Source organism: Camelus dromedarius, chromosome 14 (assembly GCF_036321535.1).
Source record: "Camelus dromedarius isolate mCamDro1 chromosome 14, mCamDro1.pat, whole genome shotgun sequence".
Classification (NCBI taxonomy): domain Eukaryota; kingdom Metazoa; phylum Chordata; class Mammalia; order Artiodactyla; family Camelidae; genus Camelus; species Camelus dromedarius.
The window spans coordinates 40190313-40213555 of NC_087449.1; the positions used below are offsets into that span (position 1 = coordinate 40190313).

At 43.4% G+C, this 23243-nt stretch overlaps 2 protein-coding genes and 1 non-coding gene across 3 annotated transcripts; 2 read left to right on the forward strand and 1 right to left on the reverse strand.

Moving 5' to 3' along the window:
- Positions 1 to 7204: 7204 nt before the first annotated feature.
- Positions 7205 to 8143, forward strand: LOC105090918 (olfactory receptor 2A12). The gene has a single exon (XM_010982335.1). The coding sequence runs from the start codon at positions 7205 to 7207 to the stop codon at positions 8141 to 8143; it is 939 nt and encodes a 312-aa protein (XP_010980637.1).
- Positions 8144 to 12141: 3998 nt separating this feature from the next.
- Positions 12142 to 12223, reverse strand: TRNAS-GCU (transfer RNA serine (anticodon GCU)). The gene has a single exon. It is a non-coding gene; the product is annotated as a tRNA-Ser (tRNA).
- Positions 12224 to 22206: 9983 nt separating this feature from the next.
- On the forward strand, positions 22207 to 23184 carry LOC105090939 (olfactory receptor 2B6). Its single transcript, XM_031465566.2, has one exon. It carries the CDS (start codon positions 22207 to 22209, stop codon positions 23176 to 23178), a length of 972 nt encoding a protein of 323 aa, XP_031321426.1. The 3' UTR covers positions 23179 to 23184.
- Positions 23185 to 23243: the final 59 nt, after the last annotated feature.

Consider the following 23243-nt stretch of genomic DNA (forward strand, 5'->3'; position numbering starts at 1 on the left):
AGAGAAACAGAGGTTAAGGGGAGGGGTTTTTCTCATGGTCACTCTATCCCTTTTTTTAGGAGAATAAATATTTCACAAACAGTCCTCAGCTGAGTCCCCCTTGGGTCTCACTGGATAGGACCAGGTTACATGGCTGTCCTGCTGAGAGAGATTCGGGGAAGGGGGAAGCAGAGCTACCACCTGGGCTTGGGCTGTTCATGACGTGCTGACTGCCCCAAGCAAATGTTGTCTGCAAGAGCATGGTTCTGTCAGCAAAGAAGGGGGAAACAGAGAGTCAACCAACTGGCATCTGTCACAGTAACATTGTCCATAAAGTGTGATGTCGCTGAAGTAAGAGAAAAAAAGCCACTGTCATTTAAATACAGAAAAAAAATTAGAAACACCCAGAAATCATAACTAAAATGTTCTTTCTTATGTGGAAGGAACTAGAGGGTAATTATCTTTCTCATTCTACCTTTCTATGCCTATGAATTTGCCTTGATGAGCACGGATTACTGTTGTAACTCAGAAACCAGGGAAGATTCTATCAGGGAGTATCCTGGTGTAAAGGAATCCACGGTGGAGTGGCCTCCAGACTGAGAACCAGGATTCTCTCCTCCCCTCTCAGCCTCTACCACCTTGCAGCTCGGGCAGAGTCTCCTGAAAGAACTCAGGACTCTGGGACGGCTGGAGTCCAACTTTATTGGGGGGGGGGTCAGAAAAGCTGAAGAAAGGGCCCCACCTCCAGGCTAGAGACTTGGGTGGTCCCGGCTTGTCCCCCCATTCCCCACCCCAAGCAGAGTATGTTGGAGGCACTTTACAGTCAGGCAGACCTAGACTGGGATCTCGGCTGCGTCTAATAGCTGTTTGACCTTGTATAAGCCCTTTCACATCTCTAAACTCAATGTCCTCATCTATAAAGTGGAAATAATGTGCTCTCACAGAGTAGTTGGAGAATTACATACAGTGATGCCTCTGAAGTGCTGGGCACCTAGAAGGCGTTCGATAAATGTGGGCCCCTTTTCCTTCTCTATCCCAGGAGAATATGTATCTAGCAGAAGCCCCAGAAGAGCTCGCTGCCCTCAAAAGTTGCTGCTCCTGAGTTCAGAGTGAATTAGCCAGCCATTTCCCACTCCATGTGCAACTCTGTCCTTCCCACCCGGGAGGCTGCGTGGCTCCCTGCCCCTGGTCTGCCTTGTGCCAGATCATGACACCAGGCTCAGCGCTAGTTAGGAGCAGAGCCCGTGTGGTCAGACAAAGCTGCATTCAGAATCCCAGCTCTGCACAGACTACTTAATGCTCCACGTTTCCATTTCTGTATCTGTGAAATGAGGGTAATACTGTGTTCCTTACAGCACTGGTATATATCAAATGCCTGGCCCATAATGACTACTCAAAACAAACCCAATAGGAGGTGTTACTATGATATAGGGAGCACAGCTCCATTTCACAGAGAGGAAGCTGAGGCTCTGTGAGGCTAAGTGACTTGGCCAGGTCCCCGTGATCAAGTCTGTCTGACGACAAATCCCAGGGCCTTCTGTGTACCAGTTGCTTCCCCAGAGGTTGTTCTTGGGAACCATTAGCTGCTGAGGAGAAGGGTGGGGCCATCCCTGTGCTATCAGTGGGGAGTCTTCTGGGGCTGCCACCTGGCATTAGAGACATGACACGGGAGTAGGGATCCTGCTTAAGGAAAATGGGCGGGATTGAGGCATGAGGGCTTATCAAGGGAGAGAGGATGACCCAGACAGCCCCAAGTACTTTCATAAGGAAAGGCAAGGCAGGTAAGGAACACAGCATTGTAATGCAGACTGGGGATTCTGGAGGACAGAGAAGAGGTGGGAGAGTGGAGGGGCAGAGTATGGGGCAGGGGGATGCTTTAGAGAGCACATCACTGATGTCATAAAGACCTGTATTTACTTTTAGCTCAGTACGAGAAAGGATTTAATGAGAGGCAGAGTCAAGGGTACCTAAGCTGCCTTGAGCAGTAATGAGCCTCCTGTCCCCGGGAGTGTGTGAACAGGAGTTGGAGCATCCTTTGCCAGGGAGGCTGCAGAGACGATGTGTGCCCTGGTAGGGGCTAGATTCTCCAGGATTGCCTCTAGCCCCAAGGTTCGATGAGTCTATGAAGCTGCCCAGAACAGATCTGTAGAATGTCACCGAGGGCTCAGGGAGGAGCCTGCAACACGGAGCATATTGAAGCAAGACCCAGAGCCTGCTTGCTCTGGACTTGGGCCCAACCCTACCTTCAGTTCAGCACCAGCCATGGCAGATTCAGGAGCCTTCCAGACACAGGACCTGACAAGGACTGGGATAGCCCTCCTTGGCTGGTAGGGAAAGGCCAGGGCTGGGGCAGGGGCATACTCTGAAGGCAGCATCTGTCTGCAGTGTCTGGGGAAACTGCACGTTTCAGGCATCCATGCAAGGCATGATCCAGCAGGAGTGGGTGAGTGAAGGTGGCGTCGGCCCCAGCCCACCCACCAGGGGCTTCTGTGGGCCAACATCTGCTCTTTGGGGCCAGGCTCCAGGGGCCTCTCTGACCCTGGATTCTGTTTTCAGTTTCCACCCTTTTCTAGCCTAGTGATGCTCTTTCCTGCCTCTGTGGTCCTCTTTGTTTCCCTGTCTATCCAGCTGTGTATGTTGATCCTTCCTGGTCTGCCTCTGTGCCTCTGTTCTGCCCAGTCTGGGCCTCTGGTCTGTGCCCTGGTCCATCCTTGCTGCCCTTACAGGGGGAGCTGCCACCCCAGACCCCTCTTTACACCTGCACTGTCTTCAGTCTCCCAGGATCTCCAGGTCCCACCAGGCTCCCCTAGCTCACCCCGTGGATCCCCTGACACAGCAGACCCCAGGCCCTCAGAGAAGGCTGCTCCCTGGTTGCCCCGTGCCCCAGAGTCAGCACTTTTGGAGGACTCCAGTGGCCGCTGGACACGGCAGGGGAAGGACATGGAGAAAATGGCCAGCACCGGGACCACCTGCCTGGCCTCTGACTTCCCATCGGGACGCCTGCTCCCCGCATACAGCTCTCTGGGAAGGAGGCCGCGGTGTGGAGGGCAGAGGGGGCCGCGCAGGCTCAGGGAGGGCCAGCACGTGGCCGGGTCACTGTGCATGGAGTGGACACCAGCAGCCTGACTTCGTTGCCTCCCACACCTGCCTGGCCTGATCAGCTTCCTGCCCCAGCTTCACTCACTCTGCTATTTGGCCACAGTTTCTGCTCCTCCTGCCCCTTTCATTCCAGCTCCTCTCCTGGAGGAGGCGGGAAATGAAAGAGCAAGTGAGTGAGTTAAGTGGTGCGGGAGCGAGGGAAGACGTTTTCAGGCAGGGCAGTCCAGCCACCTTCCTGTCACAGGTGCTCAGACAGCCAGCTTCTTCCGGTGGTTATGAGCACAGGCTCTGGAGTCAGCTATGACCGTGGCTCTGGGTATGTTGTTCCACCTCTTTCCCAGTCTGTAAAATGGGTATAGTAACAACGCCCACCTCACAGGGTGGCTATGTGCAGGGCTCATGCTCAGCTTGTAGCTGTTCTGGTACAGCTTTTCTTGTTTCTCATGGCAGGTGTCTGTTCTGATTGGAGAGTGCCCATTTTTATTGTCAAATCTTTCATCTATCACCCCAGGTATGGGAATAAAATAAAATAATGCATGTAAAGCACAAGTGACAGCACCTGGCACATAGTAAGAGGCTATAATAGTAATATTATTACTATTATTATCCTATCTGTCAATTTCTGTCCCAGATAATATTATTATTAATATTATAATATTGTTATATATTATTATTATTATTAGCTGGGACAGTAGTTGAGAGATCTGCTAGAGAGATTCAGAACACCTGGTGCCAAATCTTCTGATGTTCCTCCTTCGGTGGGGTTTTGCCCTGATTTCTCAGACTTGTGACCTCCAGACACAGATCATTTTCTCCAGATCTCTGAGGAACAGGAAGGAAAAATGTAGGGAGAGAAAGAATGTCTGTACTCTTTCCTTTTTCTTTTTTCTCTGGCTTCCTAGGATCTCCTGGTCTGTAGATCATTCAGTAGGCATTTACTGGGTCTTACTATGTTCCAGGTTCTTCATTAAATAATGAAGTTACAGTGGGAAATATTAAAATTACAGTGAAGCTGAGCTGCTCACTGGGGATGTGTCCCACCTGCAGAATTTGCAAGCTAACTTGGGCTTGCCTTGAGCTAAGGCAGAGTCCAAGGAGCTGGCCAGCTGGTAGCCTGGAGTTCTGGGTCCTAGTCTCATCTCTGTGACAGATTCCCACTGTGACCTGGGATGCAGCTCCTTCCTACGTCTCCTCTTTGCACCTGGCATCTTCAGCCACTGTGATTCTCTCTGTTTCAGCTCTTGCAGCAGCTGAAGATTTTTCTTAAGTGTCTGACTTGCCTTTGGAGTCTGGTGACCAAAACTGAGTATGGCTTTAAGGAGTGAAGCCAGGGCATTAGTCTTTCTTAGACTTTTCCTTGTGGACAAGGGAGCCACGGAAGGATTGAAGGGATGGCCCGGTCAGAGTTTTGTTTTAGAAATGGTGCTCTGAAGGCCAGGGAAGAGAAAAGGGCTGGGCAAGGATCCAGCTGGAGGGCTGCGATGAAGCCCAGGAGAGAGAAAGATACTACGTGTCTGAACTGAACAGTGGGATTGGAGAGGGACGAACGGGTGGGAGAGGCATTTTGGAGATGGCAGCAGTGGACTGTGGGGACAAACAGGATGCAGGAGGATGAGAAAAGAGCTGAAGGGATTGCTCCAAGTTTCTGAGTGGTGTGCGTGCATTCATCCTAGAGGTGCCACTGATCACTCTGTGAGTGTGTGTGTGCACATCTGTATCCGTACAGCCATGTAATTAAGTCCAGTGCAAGATTCTTTGCTCTCATGATCTGTCGTCCTCGCCTGAGACTCAAGAACAGAAAACATTTCAGCAAATTGAGGACTCAGATTAGTTGAGCTCTGGGTAGCTATGGTTTTTCTGCCCCAGGGAAACTATTTCTGCTAAAGAATGAGTGCGATTCAGTTTCTCCCATGTATTTCCTCTCTGAGCCTCAGGTTCCGTATCTGAGATGGGGGTAATGATTCCTACCCTTTACTTCTCACAGAATCATTATGAGACTCAAAGACAGAACGGATGTCAAGGTCTGTTGTAAGGGACAGCCCCAAAGCCGAATTCTATATTTTTTGCCCAAATGTAGGCACATAGGCCAGGCTCACACGGTGGATAATGATATTGCCCTTTGTTCCCCCTCATGTGGGGTTTCTGGTTCCTATTCCTGAGAGTCAGGCAATTTTTTCCTAGGAAAAAATTATTTACCCTCAGGAGAGTCAGAGGAAGGATGATGGGGACCCAGAGGTTCAAGGAGCCCAAGTGTCCGACCCAGGGTCCTGGTTGTGGAACGGCACTTTGGGCACACTTTGCTGGGTTATAGACTGCTCGTTCCAATTGCCCTCAGCCTCCTCTTATGGCTCAATCAGACTAAATACTTTTAACATCAGACTTTTAAAAAGCAAGCCCATCCGTTGGCTAAGTGTAATAAACGAAGAGTTAGAAATGGCAGCACATTTTCCCACTTTTGGCCCCAACGTGGAATATCTCAGATCTTGGGTATTCTTCTCAGGAAGAATGTGGCTGGCAAGGTAGGTATTTTTATTCCTGTTTTATAGTTGAGGAAACTGAGGTCTAGGAATTGAGGTAACAACCCAAGGTCAGGTAGCAAGTAAAGCCAGAGCCAGGATTCAAGCAGTTTAGAACTTCTGTCTCTAAACCCTGTGCCCTTTCCATGCTGCCACGTAGTTTGTATCCTTTCAAGATCGCCTGCCCTAAACACCATAGTACTTCATGTAGAAACTGAGGCCAACCTGGGGGCACAGTGTGACCTACAAAGGCCCTTTGGTGAAAGGTAGAGATTTAATTTAAAAAATAGTTATCTGCCAGCTATTGGATAATATCTGTGAAGCTCCTGGAAAAGTACCTAGCATATAAGATGTTCAAATTGTGTGCAGCCCTTTGGCCAAGGTCAAGAAACCATCTGATGTATTAACTGTAGACACGGGTTCTTGTGAAGATTCATTCCTGGTGTCTGAAGGACAACGAGCAGATTGGAGATCAAGGAGGTTTGTAATAGGGAAGGACCTTTGCATTCTATTACAAGTTAATCACTAAAGGGATGTTGCCTATAAGCTTAAATTACACATAATGGCCCACCTCTGGGAACGCTACCTCCCAGGTAATGAGTGTTAAGCTAAAATACCTTGGTTTAGCTCACAAGAAATAGCCTAACCAGGCCCACCTGTGAATGGCTTCGGGTAGGAAGAAATTAACAAATCCCCCTCGGAATCTGGCCGGAACCAGGACTTTAACCCCTCCCCTCTTAGTATAAAAGAAGCCTGAATTCTAACGCAGAGAAGATGGTCCTTCTCTGACGATAGTCCACTGTCTTCTCGGTCGGCTGGCTTTTGCTATCCTTGCCTTGTGGTGAGCAGTATGAGCTTGGACTCGGCAACAGGTGGGTCAGATAAATTGGTGCTAGGAGAAGGAACAATACTGATAGCATTAAGATTGCTCCCATTCCCTAAATATCAGTAATGCACATGACGTCTCTTCAGTGAGATGAATTTATCCTAGGAAGGGGTAGGGGGCGAGGCAAAGGGCTTGTTCAAGGTCATTCACTCAGTAAACCATAAAGCCAGGACTTAGAACTCAGTGTCCCTTCTAAAACTCCATGGCCTGCAGTGGGGCGGGTGGGTAGTCAGAGAGCTGTGCTGGCCTGGGGCAGACTGAGGGTAAAATTAAATTGGAAAAATAAATTGATGTCTTCAACAAGACCAAGTAGGTTCTTTCACTGTAATTTGCAAATTGCATAAAGTCTGTCTGCCAATATTTACCTCTAAACACCCGGCTGCCTTACTAAGGCACAGGGGATGCCAAGGGGAAGTAGAGATCAGCCAGCCCAGTGCTCTTGCTCCACAGCTGGGGAAGAGGCTGAGACGAGTCATCACTAGTGGGTCAGAGGCAGGGCCCAGACCAGATGTGGAAGCCCTTTCCTCTTCATAAGCTTCCTGAAAGTGGTGGCAGTGGATAGAACAGGTGAAATGGCTTGTCACGTTGAGGAAGATCCTGGGTTTCATTATAACTAGACAGTGACCATTATCCCCACCTCATCAGTAACCTTCACTTGGTACTTAGCTTAGCTAGTTCTCTATCTGAGTGGGTGCCATTCTTTTTCATTTAGAAGTAGAACACAATGCAAGAGCCTAACCAGTCCTCTGTGACTGAATTCATCCTTCTGGGCTTTACCTTCAGCCCCAGGACCACTCCTCTGTTCTTCTCAGCCTTCCTGATAACCTATTTGTTGATTATTTTGGGCAACAGCTTGATCACCATCCTCATCTGCCTGGACTCACACCTCCACACACCCATGTACTTCTTTATTGGCACCCTTTCCATGTTGGATCTGGGCTATACCACCACAACTATGCCCCAGATGTTGGCACATCTGGCCAGCCAGAAGAAGACCATCTCTTTTGCCAGCTGTGTGGCCCAAATGTACATATTTTTGGTGCTGGGTATCACTGAGTCCTGGCTCTTTACCATCATGTCTGTAGACAGGTATGTGGCCATCTGCCACCCACTCAAGTACAAGGTCATCATGAACCCATGGCTGTGTGGGGTAATGGTCATGTTCTGTGGACTCTGGGGTGTCATCTCTGCTCTTGTTTATACTGCCTTTGCCATGCGTCTGCCCTACTGTGGCCCCAGTAATATCAACCACTTCTTCTGTGAAGTCCCTGCAGTCTTGAAGCTGGCTTGTGCGGACACCTCAGTCAATGACCAGGTAGACTTCATTCTTGGCTTTAGTGTCATCCTGGTTCCACTTTCCCTCATCCTTGTCATTTACATCAACATCTTCTTTGCCATCTTGAAGATCCGTTCAGTCCAGGGGCGGCTGAAGGCCTTCTCCACCTGTGCCTCCCACATCACTGTGGTCACAATGTTCTGTGTGCCAGCCATGGTCATGTACATGAAGCCTGGCTCAGAGGCCTTCCCAGAAGAGGACAAGAAGTTGGCCCTGTTCTACAACGTCGTCTCTGCCTTCCTCAACCCCATCATCTACAGCCTCCGGAACAAGGACGTAAAAAGGGCTTTCCTCAAGGTGATGGGCTGGGGCAGGGCCCCAGAATAAGGCCCTGGAAGGGTAGCTGGGAGACAGAGAAACAAGACTCATGATGCACAGTCAATGCATCAAACACTCATTCAAATGACCCAGCAGCACCAGCACACACCCCCCCTCAGCCCCAGATCTCAACTCTACACAAGCCCTAGGGGGACAGACCTGTGATGAGTTGTCTTCCAGGCACATCAGTCTTTTAGTTTCCTTTTGTTTCAGAGTCTCAGTGATTAACAAAAGAAGGATATCTGAGCCATTAAAATCGATTAAGACAAAGGGATGGGCCTTGGGGTATGCATGCCCTGTGGCTGAATCTTGAAAAAGCTGCATTACCCTCTGGAAACTGCACACATGATATTAGGGGTTAATTGGATAAAAGAGCAAGGGCACTGACGTTGCAGGATGCCTGGCTCAGGGAGGAGGAAGAAGTAAATGCAGTTGCAGTGACTTGCAGAGCATTGCGTGCTTGTTTCAGACATACAGATCAGAGACAAGTTGGGATGGCTGAGGCTAGGTGTGATCTGGCCCCACTCACCTTCCCAGACTCATTTCAGGCCGCTCTGTTCCTCTCTCTTTCACTCCAAGTAAACTGGACTTCTGTCTTTGCCTTGAATGTGCCATACTGTTTCCTATTTCAGGGTTTCTACATAGGCTATTCCTTCTCTTCTCACCCTTAACCCCATCCCACCTCCATCCCATCCTGCCATGCCATTGATCACCTATTCATCTGTCAGATCTTGGCTTAAACTGCAGCTCCTCAAAGAAGCCTTGCCTTGAGCCCCCAGAGTGAGTTAGCCTTCCAAAGCACCCTGTACCTCCCTCTCATAATAGTAAAAACATGTGGTTCAAATCTCAGTTCTCTGTCTCTATTAGACAGCAAGTTCTGTGAGGCAGGGTTATCCAGCCAAATGCTGTATCCCTAGGATCCAGCCCTATGCTGTTTACATACTGCCTTTCAACAGATATTTTATGCGTGAAGGAATGAGCACTCCACTGAAAAACCAGAGAAGGAAGATGAAGCCAGTGAGTGGGACAGTTGATGGATTCAGACTAGCAAAATTTGGGAAATAGTGGATGAAAAAGATTAAATGTTGTTATTCAGCTATCATGAAAAAGTTGTTTGCTTTTGTTATTCATAAACACTAATTGAATCAGTAGAATATCATTTTTCATCATCAAACTAGGAAAGTTTAGAAAAATAGTGATATGCAATGCTGGGAAGGATGCAGTAAGACTGACACTCAAAGTCGTTGCTGAAGAGAATATCATTCGTTCTACCTTTCCAGAGCAATGTCTTCCAGAGTGGGGACTCAATATATCTGTTAGGTGAGGAGTAATCATACTAATAATGTTGGCTCTATTTATTAAGCTTTTATGTGCCAATAAAGTTTTAAGAATTTTACATATAATTTATTTAATAAAAATATCAGCAAATGGGAAGCCTATAAAAATACGTATCATGAACTTTTACAATGTTTTTATTTTTTATTTTTAAAAATTTTATTGAGGTATAGTCAGTTACAATGTGTCAGTTTCTGGTGTGCAGCACAATGTCCTAGTCATGCATATACATACATATATTCATTTTCATATTCTTTTCCATTAAAGGTTATTACAAGATATTGAATATAGTTCCCTGTGCTATACAGAAAAAATCTGTGTTTTTTAAAATCTATTTTTACATACAGTGGCTAACATATGAATTTTGGGGAGACACAAACATGCTGTCTACAGCAGATAGATTCTTAGAAGGAAAGCACTCTCATTGTCTCAGTACCTGAGACAGATTTCTTCCATAAAGGGATGGTAACATAAAAGGTGATCCATTCTATATTTATGAAGGTGATTCTGAGGCACAGGGAGCTCCCACTGTGATATGCTGGTCCATGTGGTCTCAATAGTCAGTGGCCTTCCCAAACCTCTTACAGTAATAATCATGATGGTTATGACAATAGCAATAGCTAAGACTTAAAGAGCGCCTATTATGTGCCAGACCCTGTGCTAAGAGCTTTATATAAATGAACTCAAAACCCATTTAATCCTTGTAACAGCCTTATGAAGGAGATTCTATCATTAGTCTTATGAAAAAACTGAGGTTCAGAGAAATAAAGAACTTGCTTAAGACCACATGGGAAGTATATGTGAATCTTTTATAGGAATTCTTTATTATTCTGGATACAAGTCTTGTTATATTTTTGCATTTTTGAATATCTTATCCCCAATGAATTGCTTTTTCATTTTTAATAGTGTTTTTAATGAGTAAAAGATTTTAATTCTGGTGAAATCCAGTTAATTAATTTCTCTTTTGTGGGAAAGTTTTTTGTTGTTGTTGTGAATTTAATTTCTTTAATACACAAAAGACTATTCAGATTTTATGTTTCTTCTCATATCCTTTTTGGGAAGTTGTATTTTTCAAGGAATTTGTTCATTTTATCTAATTGTTTAATATATCAGCATAAAATTGGTCCTTTAATATCTGTAAGACCTATGTGATATCTCTTTACTCTTGATATTGATAATTTGTGTTTTCTGTCTCCTTAATCAACTAACTGGAGATCCATCAATTTTATGGAGCCTTTCAAGGAACTAGCTTTTGGTTTCATTAATTTCCTTTTGTTGTTCATTTTCATCTCATTATTTTTTAAATTTATTTAGGTGAAAAATTACAATTAAAAAAAACTTTCTTCTTTTCTAACATAGATACTAAAAGCTATAAATGTCCTTCTAAGCATTGCTTTAGTTGCATTATTATGTTGTCTTTTCATTATCAGTCAGTTCAAAATATTTTCTAATTTCCTTTGTGATGCATAAGTTATTCAGAAATGTGTTAACTTCCAATATTTGGGGCTCTTCTAAATATCTTTGTTGATTTTTAACTTAATTCCATTGTGTTCAAATACCATACTCTGTAAGATTTCAATCTTTCAAAATTTTATGACCCCATATTTGGTCTGTATTGGTGAAACATTCCATATACACTTGAAATGAATGCTGTTGTTGGCTATAATGAGTAATAAATGTCAATTAGATCAAGAAGGTTAACATTGTTATTTAAATCTTCTTTTGTGGGGGTGGGGGTGAAATATTGCTTTATTATTTCATTATGTTTCAACTTTCAATTCATTTAAAGTCAAGCTTAGATGGAGTCCTACAAGTTACTCTTCCCAGAGTTTCCCTCCATCTTTCCTACCAAATCCTGGGACACTGTGTTCCTCTAAATGTCTCTGAGCCGTGCCTCTCCTTTCCCGGTGGCCCTTACACGGGATGTCTCTTGGGGGACAGTCTGGGAATATCTAACCCAGTCACTGTTTAGCAACAGGTCCTTGGTTCCATCCTTAAAGCAGCTGTTTAGCAACAGGTCCTTGGTTCCATCCTTAAAGCAGCATCCTGAATGTGACCTCTTGGAAAGAGGTTTGTGGGATTGTCACTTGAAACTAGCTTACCTCCAAATTTCTTAATTTTCTAAAAACTCATGTGCTCATCTTTTCCGTGCTATGACATTTCTTCAATTTCAGTTGGTAGATTTGTTCTTGAGAATCTAAGTAATTGAAATTCTGCCTTGGTGTGTTTGTCCTGCTGTGTTTTTTTCTGCTGACTTCATCTTTTTGCTGACTTTACTTTTTGCTGAATTTATTTCCCTGCTCAGGGGTAATAGCTTCTAAGATGAGGGTCTGAAAAATAAATAAATAAATAAATAAATAAAAAAAAAATGAGGGACAGCAGTGGCCAGACTCCAGTTTCTGCCAACTTCATCCATCTTTCACTTTCTGCTCCTCCACCCCCTCTTTCGCAGGCACCTGAAAGGAGGCCTACCAGAAGGAACTTTATCATAGGAAGCACCCTGTTTAGGCAATATAGGCAATCAGTAGCCAATCAGCTATAAATAGGGAAATCCACACATGCTGTCGTAATAGTGGGGAGTAAGCAGGGGAAGGCAGCTTTCACTTGGGTGAATTTATTGGGAAGGATGGTCCTCCTTTTGTCCCCCTCTACTTTACTAAAAAGGCCACAGCCGATGAGGGTGGGATTTGAACCCACGCGTGCAGAGCACAATGGATTAGCAGTCCATCACCTTAACCACTCGGCCACCTCATCGATGTATGCTGGGCCTCTGGAGTGCTTTATTTCAGACTTTATGTTCGGGAACTCGCTGGCTATCTTGCATAGAAAGACATTTAGGAGATGGCTTGCAGTCGTGTGGGAAACGCAGAGAGGGCTAGCTTCCACATGAATAGACAAAGAACTGCAGTAGAAAGGCTGCGATGGGAAACCAGAACCAAAACGGGCTTGGCTTTCACAGAAGTCATAAAGTGGTTGAGACGTGGTAGAAATATTTGCCTGGGCAGTATTGTTCCTTTTCTCAGGCTGCCTGGTCGCAGGCAGGAGGCATGTCAGCACCTAGCAGCGGCAGGCGGTGGGCGTGGCTAGGGCGATCGACCTGGGCTAAACCCGAGCATACAGTCACCCTCCGGAGTCAGGGGAGCCTGGCCCCCGCCTCTGTAGGACCCCCGCGACCCCAGAGCTGGGCAAGAAGTCCGAAGGGAGCAGGGATTCACAGTGCAAGTCCTACTGACGTCAATCTCAAGGGAGCTGGCAATTCTGGACTCCTAACTTGTGGTTAATAAAATAGTCTGGAAAATTAAACGACGGATCTGAGTAGGGCTCAATTCAGTGTTATTGCCGCATCTTCAGTACTTCAGGGTGAAATGCATGGAGAAGAATCCTTAACTCTCGGGGCTCTTCTCCTGGGTCATCCGCATGAGAAAGCTATGAATTGTTTTCCCTGCAAATACATGTGTCCTTCTTTTCTTTTTTAAAATTTATGTAACTATAGTTGATTTACAATATTGTGCTGGTGTGTACCGCTTCAGATTGTTTTTCATTGTATATTATTACAAGATATTGAATATAGTTTCATGCGCTATACAGTAAATCCTTGTGGTTAGTCTATTTTATAAACAGTGGTCTGTATCTCTTAATCGCAGATCCCTAACTTGTCCTCTCCGCACCCTTTCCCTTTAGTAACCATAAGTTTTTTTTTTTTGTCTGTGAGTCTGATAAGCTGATTTCTATTATTTTTTAAGATTCCACGTATAAGTGATATAATATTTGTCTTTCTCTGCCTGACTTACTTCACTTAATGTGAAAATCTATAGGTCTATCCATGTTGCTGCAAATGGCAATATTTCATTTTTTAAGGCTAATATTTGTGTTTGTGTATGTATGTGTGTGTGTAGATAGATAGAGAGATAGATAGATAGATAGAATATCTTCTCTTCTTTATCCATTCATCTGTTGATGGACATTTAGATTATTTCCATGTCTTGGGTATTGTGAATAATGCTGCTATAAACATTGGGATGCACGAATCTTTTCAAATCAGAGTTTTTGTCTTTTCTGGATATGTGCCCAGGAGTGGGATTGCAGGATCATATGGCAACTCTATTTTTGTTTTGTTTTTAGGGAATCTCTAGACTGTTTTCCATAGTGGCTGAACAAATTTATATATACTCTTACAATTTTTTTTGTCTAATTGGTCTATCTATTATTATGAGAAGAATGTTATAATTCCCACTATGATTTTGAATTGCCTAGTTTCCACTTTACTTCTGTCAGTTTTTATTTTGTGTATTAGGCACATGCACATTTATAATTGTACACTTAAGATATGTGTGTTTAACTATATGAAAATCTCATCTCACTAATATTTGAAATAATCTGAATAGGACTTAAGGCCAAAAAGATTGCATATAAAGGAGAGCCTATTAAACAATGGTTTGGCAGAAGGCTGAAATAAAAATAAAATTGTCTATAGATTGCTTCAATTTGGTTTTTGAGATCCCCCCCCCGCCCCAGCCCATTACAAGAACTAATATCAAGGGCTAAGACTGACTGCATGCATATGAGTTGGTGTGTAGGCAGTTATAACATCAAACACCTTCAGTTGATGTGAGGCATTCTTTTCTGATGTGGCACGATCTCCTTCAGCTTAAAAGTCTTTAGCTGTAGTATTCAGCTCTATTTGTTGTTCTTGCTTGAAGTTTTGTCTTCTCCTTTGCTCTCTGGCAAATGTTAGTAGAGGCCAACCTAAACCTGGGTAGGTAAGCTGAGGTCCTTTCTTGGAGAGGACAGAAGGTGTAAAAAGCTCTGGAAAATGAGTTGTATGACAGGACAAAAAGTGACTCACCCTTATGTCTAGGTATGTACAAATATTACTACAGAGCAACTGAAACCCTCGGGGTCAGAATGGGATCTTCCAGACTGATGTTGAACATCAAAGAAGGGATATGTGTGATGGGGGTGAGGAGAAGTAGGAGAGAGGGAAATTCTGAAGTCCTGTGCCATTAAGCAAAGTTAATTCCAATCCCATTATTGGGACTCAGTGTAGTTAACCTTAGTTCTCTGTAATGTTAAAAGTAATGAACATATGTCTGTGTCAATCTGCTTGACTGACATCTCAAGCAGCTTAAACTTAACATGTCCAAAAGGAAACTCATCACTATTCATTTCAAACCTGTCCCCCTCATGGATTCTTTATTTCAATAAATGGTACCATGATCCACTCAATATCCCAAAGCAACTAATGCCAAACGTCCAATTAATTAGCCACAGCTAAACACCATTAATTTTTTTCATTCTGTCTCCTTCTTTCCATTCCCATTTTACCTGGCCAATAAGGCCTAATAATCTCTCATGTGAGCTCTTAATAGACTCCAAATGGACTCCCTCCTTCCAGTCTTATTAGCCAAACTGGCAAACCAATCTTTCAAAACACTGCTCTGACCAGTGGTGTGCTGGTAACTATTTAACAACCAGCTCTCCAGGGAAAACAAAAACTCTGATTTGTTGTGTTTGCCAATTTTTCTTGCTGTGAATACTCCCACCATGACCATGTTCAAGCTGCCGATATGATATCGCTGAGCAGAGCTGGAAGGAGATGAGCACCACCAGCTCTAAGGAGCCGCTGTGAGTTGGCCCTAGCCACTAAACCATGTCACTCTCTTGGATAATACATTTCTATGGATCCTTGACGCCTTCAGGGTGTACGGTAAACTCTTCAGGCTGGCCTACAAGACCCTCCATGATCTGGCCCTGACAATTTCTCCTGCCTCATCTCCCATCATTTACTGACCCCTATTCCTATCCAAAGCCCAACTTGCTCAAATATCCACTTTGTGGTTTTGCCTGTGAAGACAAAGATGGGAAGAGATATTCCTGGGCCTCAGAAAGGAGAGCTAAATGCAGGTGGGGCAGGCATAGAAATGAGAAGAGGCCAAAGACAGATGTGCAACCAGATCAGCCTTCTGGATGTACCAGTAACTGGAGAGGTGGGACAACATGACAAAGTGACAAAGAAGGATCAGGATACCTGGCTTTGAGTCCTAATGACTTTCCACAGTTATTTCTGAACACTGGGCTTCAGTTTCCCCACCTCTAAATGGGAGTTTGGGAAGGCAGTACTTAAGAGCTTTCTAGTTCTGGCATTCTTTATCTATGGAGGGCCTAAATAAAGTTCAAATACCAGCAGAGCAGCTGAAACTTTGGTTCTGGTATCAGCCCCCTAGATGCACTAACCTGGGGGCAGCCACATGGAGGCCTGAGTTAAGGGACCAACTTCCACACCCCCTCTGTAGTTCTAGACCCCCAGAACCTAAGTTTTTCTTTAGGGCATTTACAGAGCTTCTTTCTCTAACCTGATCGCTCCCTCCTTACTGAACTTCTCCTGAGTAATGGGATCCCTCAGGACTAGAAGGCTCCTAAGGCGACGTCTGTGGTCTGTTTGGCTGCACCCTGAGGGACTCTTTGATCCCTGACACCCATGGGCCTCATTAATACACCAACCAGGTATCTCCCAGGGAGCTGCTGAGCTGCGGCAGCTTCTGAAGAGTAGCAAAAACAAGACTTTCTTCTAGATCAGTATATGGATACTGGAGCCGCCCAAGGCAGTCGTGGGATATGGGTGTGGAGGAGGGTTGTATGCTGAACCTGGAATCAGGGTGGTAGGACAGGTAAGAGGCATGAAAGGCAAGACCAGAAGCCTGGGAAGGCTACCCCACCAGATCGCGGTCAGCCATAGCCCTAGCACAAGGTCAGCCTGCAGACAGTGCAGAAGCAGCAGTGGAGCCCAGAGAAGAGAGGCCCTTGGAGAAAGACAGATCTGGGTTGTGTCCTTTAATACTGTGCAACATCAGGTGAGCTACCCTCTCTGAATCCCTATTTCCTTTTTTCTAAAAATTCAGTATTTTTGAAAAAGATTTGTTGTGGGATAAGAGTAATAATAACTACCTGTTTCTGAGCACTAACTACTCTGCAGGCGTGGTGTTAATCAGCTTCACACGTGCTGTCTCAATTAATGACTGGGACAATCCTTTGAGATAAATACTATTGTTATCACTTGTTTCTAGAAGAGGACATAGACACACGATTTAGATAACTCTCCCAAAGTCACTCTGCTCATTGGTGATGGAGTCAGTACTCAAACCCAGGTCTGATTCTAGTGCCATGCTCTTAATCATTTTTCTATCTTGGATATAAAGTAATTGGCCCATGATAAGTACTCAGTGAAAATGGGGTCTCTCCCTGCCTCATCCCCTACCTAACGACATGTCAAGTGGCACAGACTAAGATTGGAAGAGAAGCATATTTGAGGAAGATAATACAAGGACTGCCCATGTGTTCTTGATTTTATTTCTCCTGTTTTCCATTTAACTTTATTTCAGTTAACAAATCTCCAAGGAGAGGATTTTGGTTGTTTTGGGAGGGGATAACCCAGGTAGAAGTCATCAAGGAAGAAGACCTTGATAATAATTTTGAAAGAAAAGTATTGGGAAAGTCGTTGGATTGGGAGTCCATTCTTGCAACTAACTCACTCTTATACCATTGGCATGACTTCATAAAGTCAGTAATCTGACATTTATTAGCTCTTACCCATACCCTGTGCTAGGCATTGGAGATAGAAAAATAAGATATGGTTCTCCAACTTTAAGGAATTCCACAAACCAGGGTGTGTATAGGTATGGGGAATAATAGAAGCACATTAAAGGTGTTATCAGAGCCCAGAGGAAGGAGAAATATGGTAGGAATAAGAGAATACTTCCATGATAAGGATTTTACCAAGAGGAGAAGACAGAGGAGGGCCTTTCAACTGGAAAGTGATTTCATAATTTCAGTGATAATAGCTGACACTTATTGCTGTACTGTTACATACACCTAAAATATCATTTAATCTACACAAAAACCTTCAAGGTATATGTTATTCTCCCAGTTTTACAGATGGTGAAATGGAAGTTTAATGAGATTAATGACTTTCTCTGGGTTGTGCTGTTGGTAAGTGGCAGAGCTGGAGTCAAACCAAATTTCCTTTGACCCCAGAACTTCTACTGCCTCCTTGGTACATACTGCCTCATGTAAAACAGATTTGTGAAAGGACCTGGAATATTTGAAGGATAGTGAGTGAGTTGATTTGTCTTCAGCTGGAGTCAGCAAACATTTCCTTAAAGGGTCAGACAGTAATTATTTTAAGCTTTGTGGGACACATATGGTGTCTATCACAACTTCTCAACTCTTGTTGTAGGGCAAAGCAGCCAAAGACATAAGTAAATAATTTTAAAAATCATCTTAAAAAGCAAATAACATTCCTAGAGAGTAAGCTATATGAAGGTACACATGCTGAGTGGAAGTGCAGAAAATAAAGCTAGAATGCCAGGAAGGTAATTTCAACGGGTGTTGAGTGCCATGCCAAGGAATTTAGGCATTAGCTTATAGTAATGGGAGTTTTTTTTAAGGAATTTTAAGCAGAGAAATAGCATCATCAGATCCACCTTTTTGAAAGCCTCTCTGGCAGTGTGCAGGTTGGGATGGATGGAAGAAAGACTGGAACAGGAAAGGTCAGGGGAGAAGCTCTTATTCTCCTTCAGTGAATATTCTCTTCAGGGATGTTTCTTGCCCCACTCTGTCTTGGATCTTGTATAATCCTCCTGTGATCTATTCAGTTGCTACTTAATGACTTTTAAATTGTCTATAGTTTCCTAATTTGATTCTTAGAACATCCTCTCAAAGGAGACAAGAATAAAGAATTTTAAACAGGAAAGCATAACGAAGATTCGGGGCAAGCCTTATAACAGTGTTTTCCCTTCAGCTTGTAGCCTGTCATTTTTTCAGACTCTCCCTTCTTCTTTCTGGGTGGAACCTATGTGGGCCTTCTCAGGAGGCAGGAGAGTAACCCCTCCTGAATACCAATCATTGTTCCCATGGGAGCTTCATATCTGCAAAAATTAGACAGCAGAAATTTTAAATTATCTTTTAAAATTTTACATTACAGTTGGCTAATACGGTATTCCCACTTTCTTTCTGGCTTCCTTCATTCTCATTATTACCATGTCACTTTGTTTTGACTCTAGATTCTGTTATGAGGATGGGTACATAATGAGAAGTCACACCTAAAATCACAGATTCTCTGAATCTTGGTGTCATTGAGCTTTAGAATCTTAGGATGTTTATGGCAAAAGTGACTTTTAATGTAGTACATTATAATTTCACCTTCAAAGCAGTGATACTACCCCAAACGATATGGCCTTATAGCATATGCTTGAAAACGTCTAAAAATGGAGAGCTTGCTATTTCACTCTACTCCTAAAGGCATAATGTTTCATTCTTAGGCAGTATTAATCACCAGAGATTTTGTTTTTTGCTTTTTTTTTTTTTTGTAAATTGAGCTTAAAGTTTGCCCCCCTACAAATTTCACCAAACATTTCAAATTTTCCCCTCTGGTAACACATAATACACAATTCCACCTTTTTCTGCATGACAACCTTTGGAATATTTGGTGAGATCTCTAAAGTCCCGCATAAGCCTCCAAGCTAAACTTTCTCAGTCTCTTCCACCCTTCTGTAAATAACATGGTTTCACATATCCTTTACTGATAAGCAATTTTTTCTGTATGGACAAGCTCTGGTTTGTCATTTGCCCTTTTAAATTGCAGGTTCAAGAATTAAAAACAGTGCTCTAGGCAGCCCTTTTGGTACTTTGCTTAACTCTGGTAAATGTCAGTGTCCTTAGTTACAAAATGAAATTAACAGTAGATATTGATTTTGTGGCATTGTGGGATGACTATGGATAATGGATATGTAAATGATCTAGACTGGTCCCTGTTCAGAAATCTGTTGAGAGCTATGCAAATCCAAGGGAAAGCCCCCAAATGATGCCAGCACAAAGGCTAGCTCGATGGGAAGCAAAGTTCAGCACCAAGGATAGTTCCATCATAAGGCGCACCAGTGGCTGCTTTGAGGTGGGGAGGATGGGGGGGGGTGCAGCTCAGACTCAGAGTCCCTTTTATGTAGCCAACATTTATAATGCCTACTATATGCCAGGCACTGCTGTAGAATCTGATAATATACAATAAATCAAAAAGATAAAAATTCCTGAATTCTTGTGAGGGAAACAAATGATTTAAAAAATTATATTGTACATTAGAAGACGCTAACTACTATGAAGAAAGATAAAACAGGATGTAGGGAGCATGGGATATTTTAGTTTTAAACAGGGTGGTCAGGAAACATTCAAGTATTTCCTGAGAAGATGAAAATTGAGCAAATTATTGAAGGAAGGAAGGGAGTGAACCATAAAGATATCTGGGGAAAAAGAATTTTTAGCAGTGGGAACAGTAAAAGCTCTGAGGTAGGAGTGTGCCTTGAGTGGAGAGCAGAAGAAGGTTGTGTGGCTGGAGCAGAGACAGTGAGACATGACAGGTAGGAGATGAGTCCAGGGAGGTAATTTGGGACATAGGAGCACTGATCAGGATTTTGGCTCTTCTTCTGAGTGCTACAAGAAGACACTGAAGGGTTTTTTAAGTTTATTTTTATTTCTTTTGGTGGAGGAGGCAATTAAGTATGTATGTATGTATGTATTGTATGGTATTCATTTATTAATGGAGGTACTGGGGATTGATCCCAGGACCTCATGCATGCTAAGCATGCACTCTACCATTGAGCTATATCCCCCCAATCTCTGGAGGGTTTTGATAAGTGGATTTACATGATGTTTAAATGATCTGACTTACATTTTAATAGTAGTACCCTAGTTACTGTGCTAAGAATAGACTGTAGGGGAATAGAATGGAAGCCATGGAACTAGCTAGAGGATATTGAAATATTTCTTGCAGGGAAAACGATGACTTGAGTATTAATGATGTAGATGATGAGAAGTGATCTTTTGGGGGGATATATATTTTAAAGGGAACCAGCAATATTTGCTGAAGTATGCATGTGGGCTGTGGAAGAAAGAGAAAAGTCAGAAAATTTTTGAGTCTTTTTTTTTACCTTTGCCACATAAAAAGATAGAATAGTCATTAACTGAGCTGAGGATGACTGTGAGAAGAACAGGCTTATGGGGGTTGGAAGTTTGATTTTAGATAATGTTCATTATTAACATACCCATTGGATATCCAAATAAAGACAGATGTCAACTAGGCAACTGGATAGATGAATTAAGACAAGAGATCTAGGTGGAGATACATTGCAGATCAATCAGCACATACCAGTACTTAAAGCCTAGGTCATATCTGTAATTACAGTGAGGATTTAAATTCAGATCCTCCTAACTCCCATACTATTGCATACTGCCTCTAACATGAATATTAATATTATTTTTCTCATCTATCTGAGTCCGAGTCTTCTCTATGGCTTTAAGTGGTGTTATTTTAACACAAATTGAGAGCTATCAGCCTTGTCACTACCAGTGCAATATCTCAGATATTGAAATTGTAATCCAAAGTTTTGAGATTCTCTATAAGAAAACCTGATAATTTGCAATACTATGCAATATGTACTTTCTGTCCTCTAAAAGTGTTAATACACAGGCCAGTTTTCTCTTACAATATCACCCAATTTTGTGTTTGGTGACCTGCTAAGCTCTGCATGAATTTGGTGTGAGAGACACATTTGGGGCTTAGAGTTTGAGTCTCGGCTCCATCATTTACTCTCTGTCCAATCTTAGGTGGATGATTTTATGAAACGAAAGTCATGATACTGACCTCAGTGGGTTGTGGTGATAATCTAATGGGATCACATTTATTTAAACATTTTTATAGAGTTCTATTTTATAAATGACCATCTCCTTCCTTGGGGGTCTGTAAAAGGTGCATATCCTGCTGTTAGTGTTCTGTTGCAAAAGGATTAAGAGAAAAGGATTGGTTAGTATTATGTTCTGTTGTCCAGGCCTGCCAAGGCAGGATCAACGATCTGAATCTTCAAAGATCACACTGAAGATCTGTTCCTACCCACCACTGAACTCTCTTCTGTGAGCAACATGGCTGCGGAGGAGTCCTTACTAGTTTTTAAGAAAGGCTTCCAGACCTGCAGGCACCTAATTCTCAGGTAAATATTCGTTGTTTTCTTGAGAAATGCCAGGGGCACAGAAATTTTATCTAGGTTTCAATTCTCAAGTCTTTAGCCATCTTTTTACGTCCATTTGTTTTTATAGTTGTAACCACTGCAGGTAGGGCTGGAACTGTGCAGGTGAGGGAATGAAAGTTCTAAGGGAAAGATTTCTTTTCCCTAAAAATGTTTCTTTGAAACTCCTTTTCCTGAAAATTTATTGTGTATGGATCTTCAAAGGTACAACATCAGGGAGGAAGAAGGCAAAGAGAAGAAGCTAGGGTTTTGTTTGTCTCACATTTGTACTGTTCTTGGCAGCACCAATTTGTCTTGAGAGTTGAAAGAATGACTTGAAGGACTACAGAAAACTCTAGAACTTTTTGGTTTACTGTAAAGCATTTTGTATTTCCCTAGCCTCCTTACTTTGTTTTATGGTACATGTGTGTGTTCTTCAGAATAAGACTTCTGTTGTGTACAATTCCTTCTACAAGCCCCTTGGAATTTTACCAAAGACAGTTAGACCAAAAACATTTATTGAATCCCTACTAAGCACCTAAAGCAATGCTAGGCCAATTTGGATAAATGTTTCCCGAGCGTGGAAGTGGATATCTTGGTTTGCTTGTTTAGCTTTGAGATTCCTTTGGTCCTTGCATCTGTGGATCTCACATGGTATTTTCTCACTGAGGCTACAAGGTATTCAGGAATATGTCCTCTTCTTTCTCCAGAAGGAAGGCCATACATAGCCGAGGTTGGAGAAATCACAGTTCTGTAACTGAGTTTATCCTCCTGGGCTTCTCCAGAAATCCCAGAACCAACTGGATCCTTTTCTTCCTCTTCCTCTTCCTCTTCCTTTACGTATTTACAGTCCTGGGCAATGGGCTCATCGTTACCCTGATCAGAGTAGATGCACGCCTCCACACCCCCGTGTACTTCTTCCTCAGCATCCTCTCTCTACTGGATCTCAGTTATGCCACTACTACAGTGCCCCAGATGTTGGTCCATCTGGTAAGCAAGAATAAAACCATCTCTTATGTTGGGTGCGTGGTCCAGATGTATGTTTTCCTGACCTTGGGTATCACTGAGACCTGGATTTTTGCAGCCATGGCCTATGACAGGTATGTTGCCATATGCTACCCACTCCACTATAGGTTCAAGATGAGCCAGACCCTGTGTGTACTCCTGGCAGTCAGCTCTGCCCTTTGTGGTCTCTCCTGTGCCCTTGTCTACACGGTCTTTGCAATGAACCTACCCTACTGTGGCCCCAATGAGATCAATCACTTTTTTTGTGAAATTCCTGCTGTCCTGAAGTTGGCCTGTGCAGATACATCCCTCAGTGACCAAGTGGACTTTATATTGGGTTTCATCTTGCTCCTAATCCCATTGTCCCTCATTCTGGCCTCATATGTTCGCATCTTCATGGCTATTCCAAAGATTCGCTCCACCCAGGGGAAAATCAAGGCCTTCTCAACATGTGCCTTGCATATCACTGTGGTCACCATGTTTTGTATTCCATGCATGGTCATGTATATGAGGCCTGGCTCTGAAGCCTCCCCAGAGGATGACAAGAAGCTGGCCTTGTTCTACAATGTCATTTCTGCCTTTCTCAACCCCATCATCTACAGCCTCCAGAACAAGGATGTGAAGAGGGCTTTCCTAAAGCTAGTTGAAAATGAGTGAGGACACTCAGTAGGCCGTGGACTAGGATTGTCTTCAGTACCTCTGATCTCTGACTATACCGTCCA

Coding starts and splice junctions, on each gene's coding strand:
- LOC105090918 (XM_010982335.1), top strand. CDS start 7,205: ATGCAAGAGCCTAACCAGTCCTCTGTGACTGAATTCATCCTTCTGGGC.
- LOC105090939 (XM_031465566.2), top strand. CDS start 22,207: ATGTCCTCTTCTTTCTCCAGAAGGAAGGCCATACATAGCCGAGGTTGG.